This window comes from Herpailurus yagouaroundi, unplaced genomic scaffold (assembly GCF_014898765.1).
Source record: "Herpailurus yagouaroundi ecotype Mexico unplaced genomic scaffold, PumYag 190, whole genome shotgun sequence".
Classification (NCBI taxonomy): domain Eukaryota; kingdom Metazoa; phylum Chordata; class Mammalia; order Carnivora; family Felidae; genus Herpailurus; species Herpailurus yagouaroundi.
In genome coordinates, this window is record NW_024412421.1 from 9,710,179 (window position 1) to 9,725,643 (window position 15,465).

The following is a 15,465-nucleotide window of genomic DNA, read 5'->3' on the forward strand; positions in this document are numbered from 1 at the left end:
AATGAATGTACATACTTATGTACAATGTACATATGCTTATGAGAATGTACAATGCTTATGTTCATGGTTTTATTGTGGAAAAGCCCCAATGATCAAAAGAACAAAAGAGCAGGAAAAATGTGATTGCTTTCGAGGCATAAGGAAGTCTACCACTGGGGTATTAGCTCCTCAGGAGCACAGTACTGTAACTGCAGAAGGAGAAGGTGTCCAACATCAGGGCCTTGAGAGCAAAGACCAGGGTGAAACACGCACAAAGCTTCGCTTAGTGTCTCACTGGGGTGGGAGGGCTAGACAGGCAGAGCCCAGCAGCGGGACCAATAGCCCCGCACTTCTGGGTCCCCTCAGGGTTTCTATGAACGGGAGCTGATCATTCCCCCTGCCCCAGGGTCAAATGAACACTAAGTGAAGAAGAGTCCCTAAAAACCTAGACAATCAGGTAACATTCTTCTCCATTCTTCAATAGCTTCCCCCTCATTTCCCTGAGATTCATTTTACCAGACCAAAGCTTTTCTTCCAGAAAATCCAGTGAATTAAATATTGGATCTTTATAAAAAATGTATGGTTCTAGTAAACTAATTATGTTAAGAATAGGCTATTCCAATCCATCATGGAGCTAGAGAAAGATCAACCGGGGACTATCAGAGAATGCTAAACACACCAACTCCAAGAATAATTCTTATTCCTAGAGGGTTACGTGCCCGTGATTCTGATTTTTTTAGGGAGCAGGCGAGGTGATCCACCTGCAGGACTTCAACAGCTGCCAGACCCCAAAGTCCACACACAGAGCCTGACACAAGCCGGTGGGTGGCCGCATTAGGCCGCCACACTGCAGACCATCTATGTCCATTAGGTTGTCACTCACACACACACTGCTGATGTGGCCTGAGGAAGCAAGAGGCAGCAGGAACCCAGGACTTTTTCTGTTATTACTATGGTCAAAAACATATAACCATCCTAACCATTTTTAAGTGTACGGTAGGGCGAACCATATGCACATGACCGTGCCACAGATTCTAGAACTCTGCCATCTTGCAAAACTGAAACCCTGAGGAGCAACTCCCCATCGCCCTCCCCACTGGCCCTTGGCAACCCCCATTCTAATTTCTGTTTCTAAGAGTGAGACTAATTTAGAGACTTCATCTGAGTGGAATCCTGCAGTGTTTGTCTTTCTGTGATGGTCTTATTTCATTTAGTGTAACGTCCCGGAGGTTCATTCATGTTGGGGCACGTGATGGGATTTCCTGCTTTTCTAAGGCTGGCTAATATTCCACTGTATGCATGTACCACACTTCTGGAATCCATACATCCATTCACCTGGCAGACACTCAGGCTGCTTCTGCCTCTTGGTTAGCATGAGCCAGGCCTTCTACTAATCCACGTCTCAACGAAGCGCTGGAGCTGCCTCCGTCCGCGCTCCTAACAGAGGCGAATGCCTCTCTCCTGACCCCACCCTCCAGCTTCCCGTCTTCCTCTTCCATCTTTACTTCCCTGTGTGCACCGCACTTTCCATCTCTCCCTCTCTAGTGATCATTCCCATTTGCACCCCAAGCAGGCTACCACATCTATCTTTACAAAAGACCCACGGGTACTCAAAAGAAGTGAGACCAGAGAACAGAACTCGTACAGCCATGCCCACCGCAGCATGACGCACAAGAGCCCAAAGGCGGAAGCAATCCAAGTGGCCGTCGGCGGAGAGTCACGTAAGCAACGTGTGTGTGGTCTCCACACACGACGGAACACTATTCGGCCTAAGAAGAGACTCTGACCCCTGCTACAACACGGATGAACTCAGAGGACGCTGTGGCAAGTGAAATAAGCCAGGCTCAGAGAGACAAACTGTGATTCCGCAGCTGTTCCTGGGCCGGGGACTGGGTGGATGGACCAAAGGATGAGAGAGCATGACTTCCCTGGATCCTCCTCTAGAACTTCTGGAACTTGTGCAGAAAGGACCTGCTCAAAAACCTTCAAAAAAGAAATCTTAAAAGAGCCAAAAGCTCCCCTGACACCATAATCCTCGCGAGCTACCACTTCTACCGCTCCGCCCACTTTTACAACACGCTGCCAGCCCCAGTCTGTTTCTTCAGTGCCCACTCATTTCCCAATCTACCGGGAAGATCCCATCCCTCAGGCCACGGAAGCCGCCTGTTCCTCTGCAGTTAACCAACCGCCTCCATTCTGCCGAATCCAACACGTCCTCCTCCGACCTCACCTTCTAAGAATCCCCATGTGCTCGCCTTGCACCTTCTCCCGGTCTCCCTCCTCCTAGGTCACCATGTGGCTCCTCCCTCTCTGCCAGCCCTTGGCCCGGAGTCCTCTCCTCATCGTGAGCCTCATCCTCTCCCAGGAGGAGACCTGCTCCCCGCCTGGAGGAGCACCTACAGACCGAGAACTCCCAAGTGTCCACCTCCAGCCTGACCTCTTCGGCGAGGTCCAGATGCCTACATGGCATCTCCATGCGGATGGCTCACCTCTGGCCGGAAGGAAGGCCGAAGCCCCGTCCTCAGTCCTGCTTCCGCCCATCTCGGTACGTGGGCCCATCATCTGCTCACCCAAAGCAAAGTGTCGTCCAGTCCTGTCGGCGCATCATCCCAAAGTGTCTTCAAGCCGCCCCTTCTTTTCATTCTTACTGCCAACACCCTGGTCCAAACCACTCTTTTTTTCACCTGCATTATTGCACAGCCCCCTAACTGGGCTCGTTGCTTCCATCCCTGCCCCTCTATAACCCAGTCTCTCAGAAGCAAATCATTCTGTTAAATGTCCTGTCAGTCCCCTGTGGGAGGAAAAAGGCCTTGAACAACCTTCCAATACTTTCACAATAAGATCTACACCGAGCTGTGGCCTACTAACCCCTGCCATGACCCGGCTCTGCAAAATCAGCGTGCATCACAATCCTGGTCTCTGACTCACTAGGCTCCAACCACAGTGACCGCTGTGCCCCCAGGGCTTTCTCACCTCATGACCTTTGAACCTGTCGGTTCCGCTGCCTCTTTTTCTCCCAACTGCCTCTTTCTCATCCTTCTTGTCTCAGATCAAGTATCAGCCCCTCGGAAAGAACTACTCAGACACCTCCGCTAAAATAGCTCTTACCTCCACCTCTGCCGCATTGCCGGCCTTACTGCCCTCAGAGCACTCACTGCCATCAGCAATGATCTTGTTTGTGTTTATAACCAGTCTCCCCAGCTAAAATCTACACTTCCTGGGAGTGGGGCCCACATCTACCTGGTTTGCCTGGCAGGTGCTATGCAACCGTTTATACTGCATCATGCCTGTCGCAGGAGTGGGCTTTCAGTACAGATTTGTCAAGTACATGAAGATAAAGGAATGAACAAATGAACCAGTGCCTCTCTGAAGTACTGACCAGGCTTACCCAGGTCAGCCAGCAGCGCTGTCTAAGCAGGACTAAGGCAGTTAGCATTTTAAGAGTCCTGCATCCATCATCACAATGAACACTAAATTGCAGTGATAACGACACGTTTCTCTAAAACAAAAATACCCGCCGTATGACAAAGCTTTAGAGAAACACAAAGAATATTTGAACAGTATCCTTGAGCTAACAGTATGTGTGCCTCCATATCTCAAGGCATATAGATATATGTGCATACCCACAGACGTGTGTGTGTGTGTGTGTGTGTGTGCGTGCGTGCACACGTGTATTTACTTATTTGGGGGGAGGGAAGGGGACAGGGTCAGGAAAACACATTTAGCAGGTCTCATACAACTTTTAATAAAAGGCCCATCATTCTCTCCAGTCACTAAGTCTCTAAATATTTTTGGTTAGCATCAAGGAGCATCCCAAGATTGGCCTAGATCACAACACAGCGAACCCGGCGGTGCTCAGAAACAGACAGATGATCTGCCACACATCTAAAATGGAAGCTGGTTTCCAAAGCAGTTTCAAATTTGACAACACATGAACTGAAGTTGTCCCAGCTACTACGTCACACGCCCCTGAAAATCCTGCTATTCGGCCAGAGTGAAGCACACAGTGCACAGCATCCAGCCCCTCCCTGATCACCAACCACCCCGAAGCACGGCGGTCCTTACCATCGCATTCAGCTGGGAGTTGCTCGCCTGTGTAATTCCTAGGATGTTGGTGGTGTGCATCACCTCGACGGAGAAACTCGGCAGCCAACTTGCGATCCGGGACCCTAAGACAAAGAGAACCCAGCACAAGTTAGAGATCTCGTCCCCTGCGTGGTCCAGTCTGGGGTCAGCCGCTCGGGGACCCCAGCTCGTTCCACTGATGGCTTACTGTGTGCCAGGCCTTTTGTACCAAGGGTTTCACACAGATCAGCTCATTGGATCATCGCTACTTTTATACCCGTTTCACTCTTCTCAGAGAAAACTCAGTTCTCATGGTCTTTTGTCCTGAGGGCACTCAGAAGTCAGGTAACTTGCCCAACATCACACAATTATGGTGGATTTGCAACCAGACAGTCAGGTTCCAGAATCCTTCACCACTAGGCCCTCCTGCTTTCCAGACGCCCTGGATCCACAGGTCAATCTGTTCTCCACCTGGCACAGAAGGAAGGCTTTAAGGCTCTACAGCTGCTACGAGAGAGGGGCTTGTGCTCCTGTCACACCGTACACAAATACCACCCACGTGGAGACATCATTTTCACAATTATTTTCATAAGGTATTTTCTATCGCATCATCTGATTTAAAGACCTTGGTTTTCTGATTCGATTCGAAACTCTTTTCAAAGAGTTTGACAACACAGGCTTGTGTGTGGAGCCAAGAAGTCGGCGGCTTCTGCCATTTCCCCAAGAAAAGGGGGGACCCTAAGCTAAAGCTCCAAGTATTAGTTAATCAAGCTACCTGTTTAGGAGTTATTTTGCTTTCCTTCACAAAGAAGCACCGAGGCATAGAATATAAAAACAAGTTCAGTGACTGTCTCAAGGTCCCGCCCAACAAAATGTGCCTATTAAAAAACTACGTTCTTATTTCATGTACTTCCCAGGGAGAAACAAAGTTGACTTTTCTATTTTGACTAAGTTTTTAGCACAAATTCATAAGGTAACGGATTATACAGCTGGGCCCCACGTGCAAGATCTGCTAGCGTATTTCCAAAGGCCTACCTGGTAGAGGCCTTAATCGACAGCCAACAAAGCAGCTGCCTCTCAACCCTCCGGCACCCGTGGCCCAGCCAGCCACGCGGCCTCACCTCCTAGTCTCGGAGACCAGACTCTACTGCCCTTCATCCTCCTATGAGGGGTCTCATCAACACACCATGGCTCCCATAATGCTCCACCCCCTGGCAACTCAAATCAGATCAAAACTGCACTCCTCCTGTGATGACGCATAGAGACACAAGTACCCCAATGTTTACAGCAGCACTTTCAACAATAGCCAAATTATGGAAAGAGGTTAAATGTCCATCAACTGATGAACAGATAAAGAAGATGTAGTTTATATATACAATGAGATACTACTTGGCAATGAGAAAGAATGAAATCTGGCCATTTGCAGCCACGTGGATGGAACTGGAGGGTATTATGCTAAGTGAAATAAGTCAGTCAGAGAAAGATACCGTATGTTTTCACTCATATGTGGATCTTGAGAATCTTAACAGAAGACCATGGGGGAGGGGAAGGGGAAAAAATAGTCACAAACAGAGAGGGAGGAAGGCAAGCCATAAGAGACTCTTAAATACAGAGAACAAACTAAGGGTTGATGGGGGGTGGGAGAGAGGGGAAAGTGGGTGATGGGCATGGAGGAGGGCACTTGTTGGGATGAGCACTGGGTGTTGTATGGAAACCAATTGGACAATAAATTATATTTAAAAAAAAAGAACACTCCTCCTAACAAAATCCCAAGGATACCTATTTCATGGTAACAAATATTAATTCATGGAACTCAGTGGTATTAGAAGTGATAAGAATCCACAACAGCTCACTGCAACATGAATTAAAGAAGGATGATCAACCAGCCCCCGGTGTGCAGCCCATGGCTTCAGAATTTTAAGTGGGGTTTTTACTACAACTCCTTGCAAAACTGTAAGGGGCAGAATATTCATATTTTATGGACAAGGAAAAGGCTCTAGCTCTGATTCTGCTTCTGGTACTCACTGGAAAGTCTACTCAATGCTCCTGCATAAGTACTACACCAATGTAATAAATTATCAGCAATGGTTAACTATCATTAAGTGTGGTCCTCACAGGCCTGGCTGAGTCAATATTCATTCCTCCTCTTTCTCCCCCTCCTCCCTGCCCCCATATTCACACAGAATCCAGCAAATGCCTGGCACAGAGTAACTCTCCAGTGCTCTCCATGCCTACTGAACACTTTCAACTGAGATGGAAATATTTCTGTTAAATTGGCCTAGGCAGGGCAATTTATAATTCAACCAGCATCCCCTTAGGGGAGAAACCCATGGGTACCGTTTTAGAGGTTGAAACTAACCATCAAAGTGGAAGAAGTGATTGTGTTGGTTTAAGCGAGGGCGGCCTTCAGCGGCTGCCACAGGAACCAAATTCTCATCCAAGTTCTCTCCTTGATGGTCCTCCCGGACCCGGTTATTGTCAGCGATATTAAGAGACATTCTGCATGTTGGGCAGGAGGTGTCTTGTTCTAGCCAGGAACGAAGGCAGGAGCTATGGGAAAGTCCAAAATAAGATATCCTTAGTATTTTTTGTAAGAATTCACCAGAAGTACTCCGAATGTAGCAAATGTGTTGCGACTTTAGCTTCTATTTACCAACAGTGAGATTTAAATGTTGAGAAACGTCTGTTGACATTACCTCTTTACTCATACGCTTCCAGTGTGTTCTGCTGTGAACATTAATCCATCAACATATGTGGTCACCTACCGAGCTCCTGGTCATGACCTGTCTGCAGTAAGACTCCATCACATGGCCCGTCATCTTCCTTTCCAACTCCATTGTCTACTTCAAAATCCATGAGGCTGAATCACCCAACACTCTAGCCTCTTATGTCTTTGAATCTTCTACCGCAGTAATCTGTTCTCACTCTACTTTAGCCACTCACTAACACAGTCACAATCTTGGCCTTCTCTTCAAACTTTTGACTCCAAAGATCTCATTCTAACTAAAGCTCTTCTCCTTCCAGTTCACTCCCAAGACCATTATTTGCTGAGAGCACCCGTCCACAATGCCACCACTTCCTCATCTAGCGTCACAACGCCTCAAGTCCTTACTCCCGTCCTCATCTCACTTACCTACAACCCCTCCCTTACACCTGCCACCTCAGCTTCTCCAGCCCTCTGCTATTCATACTCTGGTCTCCCAACAAGGCTGGAAGCTTCTTCTGCCCCCTTTCTCAGAAGATGACAATGCCCTAATTATTCCAGATGGGATAACTACTTGTGCTGTCATTAACGGGAAGTATATTAACAAAACCAAGAAGGTTGGATGATGTGATCTCTAAGGTTTCTTCCTATTTTATAACAATATATTACCTTTCTTCTAAGATTTCAAGAAGGCTCCCCATCCCATAACACATTATCTTTCTTCTAAGAGTTCAAGGAGGGACTGAATAAAAAGTGCTCACTTCCTTGGTGTCATTTTTAGTATCTGCGGACACGGGTACATTTATGAAGGAGAGCCTCACCCTAATGTGATGATCCCCTGAGCCTCTGGCAACCTATCAGTAATTACGTATCAAAATTCTCCTTGAGGCCAAGATGGAGCTATTTCTTACTATCTCTGCTCCAGAAGAGCTTATGACAGTAATGTGACAAAATAATGAGTGTGTACGGCCAACATTATCACACTTGAAATAAACATCACCTATATATAAAGGACTTGTTTGTGATCATTTAATTCAACCAGATAAATGATTATATATTTTAAAAGTTTGTTTCCTTTTCTCATGAGTAAATAAGTAGATAAGTAATTAACACAAGTCCACTTCCCTAATGAACACCCTTAAATCACACCACCAGTAAAATGAGCCTTGTGTGGGACTACAAAAGTATGTTAAGATCCTGGGCACCCTCCAATAATGCCACATTGTGACACACTTTTCATAAGCAAACCTAATTTCATATTCTGCAAAAACCTCCCACATTAAATATAACAGCCTGAAAACTCCAAGGTGAGGACTAGACACAGTTGCTTTAAAAATAAAAGGCTAGACTTTCACAGCTAAAGAAACCAAACTTCAGAAAAAAACATGTATTTTTTTTCTACAACTATAATAATACTCTATTGAAAGAGTATTTCTCCTCCATCTAAGTTTGATACTTCAATGTGACAGAATATTTGTTGGACTCTGAATGAAATCTTGCAAAGACCTATTCTATCAAAACAAATTAGCTATACAATCTGCTAGAATCTAGACATTTAGTTTTATCACAGATTAAAATGAATCTGCCCTTGGTTATTGTAGTGTTAAGCCCGGACAGCCGGCTTTTCTTTTTGCAGTGCAAGTGCCTGCTTTAAGTTTTGACAGCCTAGGCCTTCACTTAAAAGATGACTATCTCGAATACACACAATGTCAGCCACATGAGTAAATAAAGAGCCAGCCCCTCCCCTCCCCCCAATTTGTTTTAGAGATCTTGGTTGATTTTGAAAACTGATCAAGTGGACAGGTTGCGTCTTCTCTTCCTGTGCTTTAAACTCATATTCTTATTTTTTAAATTCACCAAGAAAGAGTGAGCCCATGAAGCCCTAGGCCTCCACCCTCCACCCTAATAAAAGCAGAACCCCAGCCCCACACTTTCATCCTACCCACAACCTCACTGTGTGGCCCCAGGTGTGCTATGTGCTTTCTAAGACCTGTACCTATAAATCTTTTTTCCCCAAAGTTTCCTGATGGTTATTGCTAAGGGTGTCTTGCTATTATAATAAGAACCACAAGGGCCAGGGCAGCCCCAATACTGATTATCGATAGGCTGAGACCAGCATGAAACAACTTATCATTCCACAATCCCACTCCCATTCTATTAACCAAAGCTACAAAGTAGGGCAAACCAAGAGGTCCTATTAATGTGTTGTTCACTCAACCAAGACAGATGAGTGTTTTAAAAATTAACCCTTGTGCAGTTATAAAATACTGAGACAAATGACATAAAAAACGCAACATACCAAAACTTATGGGATGAAACGGAAGCAATGCCTCGGAGGCAAATTTTATAGCTAAAAATGCATAAAAAGAAAAAAGATTTCAAATCTACAGCCTAACTTTGTGTCTTATGGAACTAGAAAAAGAGCAAAGAAACCCACAGCCAGAAGAAGGAAGGCAATAATAAATATTAGAGCATAGGTAACTGAAAATAGAGAACAGAAAAACAATGGAATAATCAATGAAACCAAAAGCTGGTTCTTAAAAAAAAAAAAAATCAACAAAAGTGACAATTCTTAGCAGGACTAAGAAAAAATGCAAATAATTAAAATAAAAAATGAAAGTGTGAAAAAAAAGAAATGAAAGTAGGAACATTATTACCAACCTTATAGAAATGGTAAGGATTATAACAGAATACTAGAAATAACTATAATCTAACAAATTAGAGAATATAGATAAAATGGGTAAATTCCTACCAACAAAGAAACTACCTAAAATGACTCAAGGAGAAATAGAAAATTGCAACAGACTTAAACAAGTAAAGAGACTTGACTCAGTCAAAAAATCTCCCAGAAAGGAAAAACCCAGGACCAGACGGCTTCACTGGTGAACTCTACCAAATACGTCAAGAATGAACCCCAATCCTATTCAAAATCTTCCAAAATACAGGAGAGAAAACTTCCTATCACACACTATGAGGCCAGCATTACCCTGATGCCAAAACCAGACAAAGACACCACAAGAGTATCTCTTATGAATACAGATGCAAAAATCCTCAACAAAATACCAGTGAACCAAAACCAACAGTACATTTAAAAAGATTACATACCATGAACAAGAGGGATTTATCCTAGGAATGCAAGTGTGGTTGAACATAAGAAAATGAATCTGTATAACATACACTAGAACAATAGGAAAAAAAAAATCATACGATAATCTCAATAGAGGCAGAAAAATCACTTACCAAAACTAACCACTCTTTCAAGATAAAAATACTCAGCAAACTAGGAACAGAAGAGAACACCCTTAACATGATAAAAGACATTCGTGAAAACGCACAGGTAATATCACACTCAATACTGAAAGATGAAAAGCTTTTCCTCCAAGCTCAGGAACAAGATAAGGATGCCTGTTTTCACCACTACTATTCAATATTGTACAGCAAGTCCTAGCCAGAGCAATTAGGCAAGAAAAAGAAATAAAGACTTCCAAATAATAAAAAAAAGTAAGTAAAACCAGCTCTATTCACAGATGATATGATCCTATTATAGAAAATCCAAAACAACACACACACACACACACACACACACACACACACACACACAAACACACTACAAAAGAGCTAATCATCGAATTCAGGAAGTTGCACAGTTATAAGAGCAATATGTAAAAATCAGTTATGCTTCTATACAGCAGAAATAAATAATCCAAACAGGAAATTAAGAAAACAATTCCAGGGGCGCCTGGGTGGCTCAGTCAGTGGAGCATCTGACTTCAGCTCAGGTCATGATCCCATGGTCTGTGAGTTCGAGCCCCGCATCAGGCTCTGTGCTAACAGCTCAGAGCCTGGAGCCTGCTTTGGATTCTGTGTCTCCCTCTCTCTCTGCCCCTCCCCTGCTCATGCTCTGTCTCTCTCTCTCTCTGTCAAAAATAAATATTTAAAAAATTTTTTAAAAAAGACAACAATTCCATTTCCAGCAGTATCCAAAAGCATAAAATACCTAGGAATAAATTTAACCTAGGACATGAAAGACTTGACCCTAAAAACTACAAAGGATTGCTGAAAGAAATTAAAGAATACCTAAATAAAAGGAAAGACATTAATGTTCATGGCTTGGAACACCTAATATTCTTATAACAGTAATACTCCCCAAAGTGATCTACAGATTCAAAACAATCCCTATTAAATTCCAATGGCATTTTGTGCAGAAATGGAAACATGGATTCTCAAATTCATACAGAATTGCAAGGGGCCCCAAACGGCCAAAACAATATGAAATAAGAAAAAGTTGGAGGACTCACCATTTCCCAGTTTCAAAACATACTACAAATTCACAGTAATCAAAACAGCATAGTACTAAAATAAAGACAGGCATGCAGGCCATTGGAATTGAGAGTCCAGAAATAAACCCAAACATCTATGGCCAACTGTTTTCCACAAGAGTCCCAAGACCATTCAATAAAAACAAGATTCAACAAATGGTATTGAGACTACAGGACAACCACATGCAAAATAATGAAGTCAGATCCCTTCCTCACTTCGTGTACAAAAATTAACTCAAAAAAGGGGTGCCTGGGTGGCTTAGTCAGTTAAGCGTCCAACTTTGGCTCAGGTCATGATCTCATGGTTTATGGGTTCAAGCCCTGTATCAGGCTCTGCGCTGACAGCTCAGAGCCTGGAGCCTGCTTCACATTCTGTGTCTCCCTGTCCCTCTGCCCCTTACCCGTTCACATTCTGTCTCTCTCTCTCTCAAAGATGAATAAACATTAAAAAAAAATTTTTTTTTAACTAATTGAAAATGGATCAATGACCTAAATATAAGAGCTAACACCATAAAACTACTAGAAGAAAACACAGGGGTAAATCTTCATGACCTCGGATTTGGCACTGGATTTTTAGACTTGACACTAAAAGTATCAGCAACCAAAGAAAAAATAGGTACATTGGAATTCATAATAATGAAAAATCTGTGTGCATCAAAGGACGTTGTCAAGAACCTGAAAAGAAAAGCTACAGAATGAGAGAAGATATTTGCAAATCATAATATCTGATGAAAGCTTAGTATCCAGAATTTATAAAGAACCCTTACAACTTATCAACAAAAAGACAAACAACCCAATTCAAAAATGGGCCGAGGACTTGAACAGACATTTTCCAAAGAAGATATAAATAGCCAACAAGCACGCCGTTTAACATCAATGGTCATTAAGGAAGTGCAAATCAAAATCCCAATGAAATACCACTTCCCACTAGGATAGCTATAAAATAGAAAAATAAATGTGAAATACAAAGCGTGAAGAAATTAGAACCCTCACACATTGTCAGCGGGATATAAAATGGTGTGGCTGCTGTAGAGAACAGTTTGGTGGTTCTTCAAGAAGTTAAAAACAGAAATACATATGACCCAGGAATTGCACTCTTAGGTGTATACCCCAAAGGATTAAAAACAGGTACTCAGATACTTGTTTAAAAATTTGATCACAGCATCATCTGCAACAGCCATGCAGTAGAAATAGCCCAAAAGCCCAACAATAGGTGAATGGGTAAGTTGCTTAATTATTATAAAATTATCATTTTTTTAATTCAGCCATAAAAAAGGGAATGAAGTGCTGATATTTGCTGCAACTTGGGATTTGAAACCATTCTGCACAGTGAAGGAAGCCAGTCACAAAACGTAGGATTCCTTTCCTATGAACTGTCCATACTAGGCAAATCCACAGACAGCACATGAGTGGCTGCCCGGTGATGGAGAAAGGAGAAATGGCAAGTGATTACTTTAGCGAGTATGAGGTGTTATTCTGTGATGATGAAAAAGTTGTGAGACTAGAAAGAAGTGACAGTTGCACAACATGGTGAAATGCACTAAATGCCACTGAACTGCACACTTTACGATGGTTAACTGTATGCTGTATGAATTTTGCCCTAATCAAAAAAGTAAATCCGAAACTTAACCTAATCTTGTGCTTTACGTTTCTTCTAGACCGACGTACACTCTTGGAGTTCTTCCCAACTGTCTCCCAGCAACTTTGAAGAAACAGGTGTGGATTCTCAGGTCTTCCAATCTCAACTGACAGCAGCACTAGACATGTAGCCGCACAGCCACAAAACCAGAATCCCTGACCAGTCTTCTATTCCTTTCTCACAGCCAATCCGATGGATCTGTCCACTGCTCCCCAACCCTTTTCCACCACTGTGGCCCAAGCTACTCTCAAAACACACCCGAACCACTGTGGCCATTACTAACTAGTCCTCCCGATTTTCTTAGGCTGCAAATCTGATCCCCAACCCCTCCTAAAACCCTTCGATGACTTCTCCCCTCTTCCACTGGCCCTCAAGCCCCTGCAGGGTCTAGCTTCTGCCTGCTTCTTCTGCATCAGCAAATGCCACTCCTTATGATCTAAGCCCCGGGCATATAGAATCTCTTCCCATTCCTTCCACACACCTCATTCTGCCCTGTCTAGAGGATCTCTCTCCTTTTGCTGACTCAACTCCTACTCATCACCAAGAGTCACTTCATCCAGGCTTGAGTCAGATTCCTTTGCTACAAGCTCTAAAGAACTATGTTCCTTCCCCTTAGAGCACTTAGCTCAATTTATAATTATACATTCAGAAACGTGCCTGCTTAATTCATGCTCGTCTCCTCCATTAGGCTGTAAGCTGCATGAAAGCAGAGATCATGTCTGTGCTGTTTCACTCCCAGACCCCAACACAGCGCCCAGCACACAAAAAATTCTATCAATAAATGTGTTCAGTTACTGATACTCCAGCTCCAAACCCCTTCCAATATTAAAAAAAGAAAAGAAAAACAATTTGGTAATCTAAAATAAGGAAGGTTAAAGATATAAAGATGAAAACTTTCCCAATATGCAAAAATGATCACTCCCTGGGAGAGGAACAAACCTGTCCCCACATAGAACTGGGGCAATCTTAAGGATTTTCTGAAGATCCTGTGTTGTTACCCCTGATAATACACTCACAGCTCTTCTGGACTGTTCGGTGGTTCTGGTCCAGTCCCCAACTCAGCCCACTTTGCTGGCGTGTTGTTGTGGTGCTGCTTTTGTGCATGTGAAAAATGTAAAAATACACATTCTCTTACCCCAGGGAGCGCAGAAGCTGTTTGAAAGCAAGGATTCCCCCACCCCCATCCCTTTCTTTTAAATCTTAACAGGCATATCTGTTCTACTTCAGAGCTTAAATTGACAAGGAGCATGAAGACAGTTAGCAGACCCAGAAATTAAGATGGCGGACTTGTGAGTGGGGAACAGTCCTGCCGTGTAGGAAAGAGGCTGGGGGACAGAGGAGAACCTCCCAAAGCTCCCCAGAGCCCGCACCACTCACTCCACGACCAGTCTGAGGTAACATCCCCACTCTCTGCTAGGACTGGTCGTGAGCCAAGCACAAACACCCACATGCCCTGGATAGGACACCTGTCCCTACTTGTGGAAAAGATGTCCACAGGGCAGTTTCCTCGCGGCCTGCATGGAGTCCCAGCAGATGGCACAGTCGTCATTATTGACAGCCAGCTCCTCTGGGGTTGCAACCGCAAACCTGTAAGAGACGAATGCACCCGGCAGACAGCTCTGTCAATTCCACACACGTTCACAGAGTGCCACTTTACAAACTTCGCCCTTCTGACACCAGTTACCCCTTCTGACATCTTGTTCCGTAAAACATTCCCGACCATCAAGAACATTACACCTGCTTTCTCTTCACAGCCCACTGAAGCAAGAAACTAACTTATACACAGAAACTAACTCTGTCTTAACAACAGCTCCTCTTAATTCCTTCCACATAACACATTAGCTAAAAATGACCTGAGAGAACATTCTAGGCAAACCCCCCAAACAGCCAAACTGTTCCCCTGGACACAAAAAGGATACCCATTAATCTCACATTGTCAGGCTTGGTTTACCCTCAGGTTGGTGAGTGAGTCCCTCCTCTGGTGAGGTTAAGAGCGTGTATGTACATAAACACACACGAGTAAGGAATGAGTGAGACCCACTTCATAAAATAGAGGGCAGAAGCCCAAGGAAGCTTCTGCTTAATAATAGTGATGATAAAAATAATGACACAGTAAGAACCACCTAATATTTATTGAGTAGCTACTACATACCCATAACTGTTCTAAGTATGTTACCTGCATTATCCCCGGATCCCTCCCAACAGTTCCAAAAAGAAGGCTCTGCTATCACCCCTAGACAGGAAGCAACTGAGGCACAGAGATTTAAATTAAGTTGCCCCCAAATCACACAGCAACTGCGTGGGGATCCACACCCAGCAGTCTTCCAGAGCCTCCACTTATTCTCCTCACCATTCTGTAAATAGCTTACAAAAGCAGTTCTCATGTAACCTGGGATCTGTTACTATGAAAGATCTAAAATGAGTGCACTTGGGCAACATCAGCTCAGGCTCGCTCACCTGGCTTCCATGTTCCCAACCACACGCAAGTAGTTCTTGTGTCGCCGGATCCGACGCTGCACTTCGTGGAATAGGTAACGTAGCTGCATAAAGATGACCAAGCTGGCCATGGATAACCAGATGTTGCCAAATAACTGAACAAGAAGGAAAGAGAACAGAATACACCATAAAATGAATGTGAACTTGCTAGTGACAAAGGTTAAGGCGTGCAACAGAAGCTCTTACTGTTGGAAAAGCTGAATTAGAACAATCTTTTGGGAAGCAAGCACATATATTTACCTCACGACCATAAACAATGCACA

At 43.9% G+C, this 15,465-nt stretch overlaps 1 protein-coding gene across 1 annotated transcript in view; it reads right to left on the reverse strand.

Moving 5' to 3' along the window:
* The window catches only part of AMFR (autocrine motility factor receptor), a 43,747-nt gene that overhangs the window by 8,404 nt on the left and 19,878 nt on the right, over positions 1 to 15,465 (reverse strand). Inside the window, exons 7-10 of the mRNA XM_040498052.1 lie at positions 15,164 to 15,297; positions 14,183 to 14,293; positions 6,404 to 6,594; positions 4,045 to 4,148 (exon numbers count right to left, since the gene is read on the reverse strand). Coding sequence (XP_040353986.1) covers positions 4,045 to 4,148; positions 6,404 to 6,594; positions 14,183 to 14,293; positions 15,164 to 15,297 — 540 coding nt within the window. The remainder of the gene's footprint in view (positions 1 to 4,044; positions 4,149 to 6,403; positions 6,595 to 14,182; positions 14,294 to 15,163; positions 15,298 to 15,465) is intronic.